The following is a 7,289-nucleotide window of genomic DNA, read 5'->3' on the forward strand; positions in this document are numbered from 1 at the left end:
AGCGCCTACAAACCCTGATATTAAAATGCCATCAATTATTTACGCTATTATCAATTCACAGCAAGTATAAAGAATAGAAAACGTAACAATCTCCTCGATTCATTTAGACTGCTTTCATTGAAAAGCAGGAATGTCATACCTCAGCTCAGGGCATTGTTGAATTAATAAAGACTTCTCGTCAAGCATGCAGCCAGTTACGCAACCAAACTACTGACGTGGAACAAAACATTCTTCCATCTTTTGCGGCACCTGTCAATCAAACGAGCCGCCGTATTTTCCCGCCGAACTAGTGGCGCAGCTGGTCGTTTTCCCGCCAATAGCGCAATAAACTGCGTCACCCTTTTACATCGCTACACTGTCACCTCGCTTCTTATTTGTTGCTCGGTAAGAAGAGAACCTTATCAAAGAACCGGTACACCTACATAGTTATAGTTACAAAGCTAGAAAGAGAGTGCTTGTTTAAATTCCCATCTCACCTGAACGATCATGCCGTTCTGCGCTCAAAGGATAACACTGGTTTGTGTCTAGCTGGAAACGCGGTCTACACAAAGAGCCGAGCAAGCTCCCCAATCCGCAGCACAAACTTGAGAACATTCCAAGGCTGTACGAAGGTTTGATTTGGAACAGATAATTTCTAACCTTTCTTCTAGTGAGACCTTGCCTGATGGCGACTCGGTTGTGTTGAAGTTTGTTCAGTGTCACGTGACTTTTAAAATGGCCTTACGTCATTGGCAACATCACAGACTCTCTTATGTTTGGTTCACACTTGTGAAATAAGGACGTATTGGCAAAGTCACGAAAACTCGAAAACACACTTTATGTTCAGTGTGAACAAATATGACACAGTGACATTAGAAGAACAACAGGTGAACATATAGATATTAACGATATAAGAAAATGAAAACTTCTTATGTCTTTATCTCGCTAGAGTGAACACAACTGTCAAATAAAAAATGGACAGGCGGGGTGGTGATGGTAAGACTGCGGCAAAATGTGTCCGGTTTGCCGCGGTTTTGAAGAGGGTAGGCTGTGGTACATTCGACATACACCCCTATACCTGGAGACAAACAGCCTAGGCCAACAAAAATCACTTGTTGATCACATGTTAAAGCTTTAGACTCCAAAAGGTGCTTATGTTGTGTTTACTTCCTACTTCATAAGGTTTCGTCATGCGTAAATGATTCCCCGCCATTCGATTTACGCTTACTCAGTAAGACATGATAAACATCACTGTCTGTGGCCTGACCCGTTATTCACAAGAGTAGACGAGCTGTGCTATATTAATTAAGCGGATAATTTTCAATATGATCAGCTTTACTATCTCTCTCTAGCAGTCAGAATCTCGCTATTACGTTTCAAGCAAAATACGACGAAATCATAACGACTCTACAATGAGCAAAGATTTCAGACCTATTCAGCTCCACGCAACTTAATCAGGACCGAAAGTCTAAAACCGCAACAGTTCTGTCGTAAGAATCGTCAATCAATCAATCAACCAATCAAACGCGTTTCTACTTTCGGCTTGTGATATGTAAGTGCTATTTACAACAAAGCTGCTGATATATTTAGATATTTCCATAGTGACAAAAGATTATGAATAAGATTATTACCACGAAACATATTTCTTTTAAGACCGTTTATCAATGAGTAAACCGAACGTATATGGTACAATAACCGCCAACAACACAAATCGTGGAAATAATGTGATGGAGTATGTTAAGCCTGGTGAATAAATAAGAATGGTTAATTAATTAATCGGTAAATGCCACAGGCATACTCGGAAAAAAAACCCGAGTGCTCCTATTAGGAGACGAACCTAGGAGCTTCCGATTACAAGTGCGGATGCTCTACCATTGAGCTACAGGAGACTCGTGGGAGCTAAGGCCATTAAACTAGGTTCAGGGGACAAACATACTGCATACTGCTAGGATTGGAATGTCAATGTCTGGCATATGCGCAATGGAAATAATGTGATGGAAATGAGAATGATGTATTAATCAGTGAATGACACGGGCATACTCGGAAAAAAATCCGAGTGCTCCTACCAGGAGTCGAATCTAAGACCTTCCGATTACTAGTTCGGATGCTCTACCACCATCCGAACTAGTAATCGAGCACTCGGATTTTTTTCCGAGTATACCTGTGTCATTTACTGATTCTCAACACAAATCGTATTTCTGTTGGTCTAGTCTGAATCAGTTATAAAATATTCATCCAAAAATATTAACCTGAGCGCTGAGTAACGTTGAAGTTGGTTCAATAGGCCTTACTACCGATTAGCACCTGTGAACATTTTACTTGCGATTTACGTTATAATCTCACTCGTCACAATCGCGTCTGTGAATTCTGGTAGTAGTCCGAATTTTTTTTCTTGTTTTTTATTTCACGTGAAGAGGAAGAAAGACAAAACAAGGCAAAACTTATTTTTATTCTCCATCTGCATTTAAATTCATGACCAGTTGTTTTTCAAATTTAAACACTTTTTACAACTTACAATATTTACAGTGAAAGATATCAATCAAAGATTACATCTGGAGATTTTTGAAATATATTGAGACTCCATGCTATTATTCATAGCAAATGTTGCACTTGGAACTCATCAGTGCCCATGTCACTATGCTCTTCCCGACTAGCATTGTTTTGGCTCATTAATGAGTGGAGCTCATTCATGAGGGCCTCACAGCACTGTTCAACAGTGTCCTTTATTACTGGGACCTCGGATGGCTCAAACTTGCTCAGCACATAAGCTGTTACGTCATGTCTTTTATCTGGCCTCCCTATTCCTACGCGCACTCTCTTTATAGTCTAAGAAAGCAAAAACAAAAACAATTAAATATTTCATATTGAATAAAATTTACTATTTAAAAAAATCTCTCCTTTAAAAAGACACTCTTTGGTCTGCAGCACTATGTAATAAAATGATCATGACTAGCGAAAATACAGAAAGAGCAACATTATTGTTCCATTCTTTACTGGTAACAATCATACATGTAACCATGCAAGAGACAATAAGTGTTTTCTTTGTTTGTGTGTTCATTTATTACAGTAGATCTATTTTAGTATAACTCCAATCAATTTTTTTTAATTTTTTTGCGCGTGATGATTTTTTTTAATTTTATTTATTTGTGAATGATGATTTTTTAGCTATTTTTAAATTCGTTTGATCTTGTGAAATAATTTTTAGGTAATTTTATTTTTTATTTCATTTTTAATTTGCAGGGCCCCACTGAAAACTGCCAAGGCGAGTGGGCTCCCTGGATAAATATTATTATTAGTAGTATTATTGAAACATAAGCAAGCGAAAATTAAAGTTAATAGCCGATGTTTCGGCGTCCTCGTGACACCATTCTTTTATTTATTTATTTATTTATTTATTCACCACGACATACAAACATAGAAAGTTACAATGAATAATAGACTAGGATTACAAGTACATAAGTTTAGAGTAAATAATAATAGTAAAAGAAGTAAGAAGTGGCGAGGAGACCTCAAGAAACCCCCGGGCTTATACTGAGAGGTCTCCTCGGAGATATGTTGGGACTTTAAGACCAGTAAAGACATTGTATTGAGATTTTTTAACATACGGTGGTGGTAAGACTATAAAGACATAACAGAGTCGGACGTTTCATGCAATGAACTGAGGAAATCAAGAAGCATTCTCAAGGCAAAGTGGATAAATTAATGCGAAGATTTGAGTTCTATACTTTACAGTCTCTACAAATTAGCATATTATTATTATTATTATTATTATTATTATTATTATTATTATTATTATTATATTTTATTTATTTATTTGCCCAAAATCAACAACTGTTACAATATTTCATTCATCACTGTAGTGACAGTATTGAGCAGGAAGTCCCAGAAGGCTTATCAAGGAGACCCCCCTTACTAACTGTTACTAATAACTCAGGCGATATATGAAATTATCATAATCTACGTTAAATTATAAATTCCTAATAGGGCAAGGAACAAGCTATATTAGTCATACTCAACGTCATTCTCAGAATTTTCCATGGTTGTTTTTCAAGATAGACTGCGTGGTCAAGAGAAAACCCTAGTGATCCACTGACCAACCTGCATCACCATCTTGAAAGGCACTTACATTTGGAAAAAAAGACCTAGGAATGAAGTTGGGTCATGCTCTGTCAGGTATGAAAAAAAAAGGGGGGGGGGGGGGGGGAGGAATAAAATTGCCATAATCCAGCAAAGTATCTGAGTAAAATAATAATTGCTAAATCTTACATCACATCTCAGAGAACCAATTGCTGATCTAACACCCTTGTGACCCCTACAAAAAAAGACATAGGCAAAAAACTATCAGAAATAATGACCTCTTCTGCCTCCATGTATTGGTGTGAGTAGTTACAGTTGTAGTCAACTTAACTTGAAAGCATTACTTAAGCTAACAAGGGCCATCATCTTTCACTTCTCATTTCTGGTCAAGGAGCTAAGTGCTCCCTGAGAATTGCAGGCTAAATTTATTCTTCTTTTCGTACCTGTTCCCTGAGAAAAGATTAATTCCTGAACTCAACTTTTTTAAGCAGAAATTAATAATATTGTGTTTACTTCTACACTGTAATATAAAATACATAACCAGCAAATGATATGAAGTGGCATTCCCGTACCTACAGCTGTACAAACTACCACAGGCATTTCTTTCTTTTACTAATACTATATACATGTACATGTATGTAGCAGGCAGATGGGTGGGGCGGGGGATTTAAATGAGGGCCAGTCTTTAATTTACAAAATTGAGTTTTGCACTTCTCACCCTGCACTTCCTCCATGTTTGAGACTGAATTTCCCCACAGGCTTATCAAGGTCATCATGTACAAGAACAATACTGGATGGGTTCACATTGAACATTGTCGCTGCAAAATGGAGGAATTTGCATAGAATAGTCAGACATGCAAATAACAAATAATATACTTTAATGACTTTTTAGAAATGAGGTTCAGACTAGTATCATCCTTGTCAAGGTTATTTAATTACATGAACAAATGTTGCCTATACAGTCTGTATGTCAACCTAGAAGTGGGATGCTGGATCCAGCAATCAACCACTGGCAACATTATTTTATATGTTGTGGTTCAATTTTATCTTTGGCGTAAATTTTTTTTTCCATTGTTTCAAACTCATTATCGTACATTACCATACTCAATAACAATATGAAGATAAAATTTAAACCAACATTTGAACTACAACATATATACACATACACAGAGAAGATAAAATTCACATTTAAGTTTAACATCTAAGGAAATACTGGAATCCCTAATCTAAGATAAAATCACGTTGTGCTTCTTGAATAGTACAATGATTATAATCGCCAAAGACCAATAATTTTGGGAAATAGTGCCTGGCAGCCTCAGGTGAAAGCGGGAGACAGGGGACACCCTAAGTGTGTGCACTGAATCACATGTAGGTGTACACATTTTCAGCCCTCAAAAAATTCTAAGGTTTTTCATCCTAAAAAGAAAAAAGATTTACCAGAAAAAGTATTTCCCAGGTCACAATTTGAATAATATTCTGACAATGTAAAAATGTTGGCACAAGAGAGCATTTCCACAAATTAAATTGTCAACAATGATACAATCGCGCAAATGTAAATATTTAGTACAGTTAGCTTCCAGACTCGATTCAATGTATACAGACTGGGTGCACCCCTTAACTGCATAGTTGAATGCATTCCTGCTCTTGTTACAGGCTTCCACTCTTTTCTGAAGTGGACTATACAGAAACAGGCAAATTCCCACCTCAAGGAAATGTAACACTATATGTAGTCTACCATTAAGGGCTCAGCTTTTGGGGTACTTAGATTCAATAGCAAATCTCTCAACCCTCACAAGGGAAAGAAGAAATCTATTAAAACGTTTTCTTTACACAAGTCCAATGCATTATTAAATCATTATTATCACATAATCAGATAATCTAGCTCTTGACCTAAATTCTAAGCATAATACAGTAGCAAGCACCATTTTCCCAGGACCATCGCACAATTCTCTGAGAGGCAAAGTAAAGAGACCGTCAAGAAATTCAAGAACACTTACATCTTTACAGTGGCCAAATTACCAATTACAAAATCAAACATGTATTTGTTTCAACTCCGCCACCAATGCAGCCAATGTTTTGTTTTTTTTGTTGCAGCACCACAGTTGCCCAAATAGGCACTAACTCTCTAATATTAACTCTCTTAATTTTCTGAGAGTTCTGTAGATACCACTGAGTTTCAAGATGGCCTATAGTATAGTGCCACAGGGTAAATATTTGTAACAAAACACATATAATTTTTTTAATATACATGTAAATTTGGAAACAGGTGCGAACAAACCAAGAAGAGGGATAACAGAAATGATTGAAAATTTTTAATTTTACTGACAATGTTTACACCATACTATTAGTTATTTGCATAAAATCATGCAATTTTAAAGGAGCTGACTGATTGACAGAGTAACTTAGTGACTTAAGCTGCTTGATAGATTGATTTTTTGCCTGAAAATTTGCTGACCGTACCTGCTCTTGCGATGCTCTTTCCATTTACATTCATTGCCACAGTAGGTTTCAGGAGTATAAGCCGCTGGTCATTCATTTTTGTGACAGCCAAATGAGCCATAGATTTCCTGTTAAACTGCCAGGTTGCTCCCAGCTGTTTGCCCAGACAATCAACCACTAGCATTCCAACACTGTGCCTTGTGTCTGGAAGAATGTAATTACCTAAGCCCACAACCTGCAGGAATATAAACTCCATTCAACAATCATATGCATTGTAGCAAAATACAACAGATAACAGTTTGTAAACCTAAATCAAAAGAAATGTAATTTTAGGATAGTCATCATGCATCTATTGAAATTACAGATACTCAGTCTACTCAGTACATGTACCCCGGAAAAAATAACTCAAGAAGTGTCAAAAAAAAGCCTCTCTCTAAAATAACTACGAGAATTAAACATCCTGGAATAGCCATTACAAGTCATACTGAGGCTTAATGTTGTACTGCACTGCTAAATTAAAGTTAGTAGCCAAACTTGATTGAGTCATCGATCAAGTCGAGACACAACGAACATTGAGCACTACAAAAAACAGTTACCATTGCGTTTAGTTTCCTTGCGTCAGTGGCTTGAGCTTGATTTAAACTCCTCTTGCAAAGAAATCTAAATGATTTTGATGCATTCACGATGCTAGGATAAGCTGAAAATACTCGCCAAACACATCTCCCCCTGTCCACCATTGTGGAAGAAAAAAACGAGCCCGCGGAAAGTACCAGCGGTAATAGACACAATTCAAG

The 7,289-nt window shown here is 36.9% G+C and overlaps 1 protein-coding gene across 1 annotated transcript; it reads right to left on the minus strand.

The window, feature by feature from the left end:
• Positions 1 to 2,409: 2,409 nt before the first annotated feature.
• LOC146483909 (putative peptidyl-tRNA hydrolase) lies at positions 2,410 to 7,232 on the minus strand. The gene is made up of 5 exons (XM_085105247.1): positions 7,092 to 7,232; positions 6,517 to 6,730; positions 4,775 to 4,874; positions 4,246 to 4,291; positions 2,410 to 2,805 (listed from the first exon to the last, which is right to left on the minus strand). The coding sequence occupies exons 1-5, from the start codon at positions 7,230 to 7,232 to the stop codon at positions 2,572 to 2,574; spliced, it is 735 nt and encodes a 244-aa protein (XP_084961373.1). The 3' UTR covers positions 2,410 to 2,571.
• Between the last annotated feature and the right edge of the window lie 57 nt (positions 7,233 to 7,289).

This window comes from Pavona decussata, unplaced genomic scaffold, assembly GCF_977016875.1.
Source record: "Pavona decussata unplaced genomic scaffold, jaPavDecu1.1 SCAFFOLD_37, whole genome shotgun sequence".
NCBI classification, from domain to species: domain Eukaryota; kingdom Metazoa; phylum Cnidaria; class Anthozoa; order Scleractinia; family Agariciidae; genus Pavona; species Pavona decussata.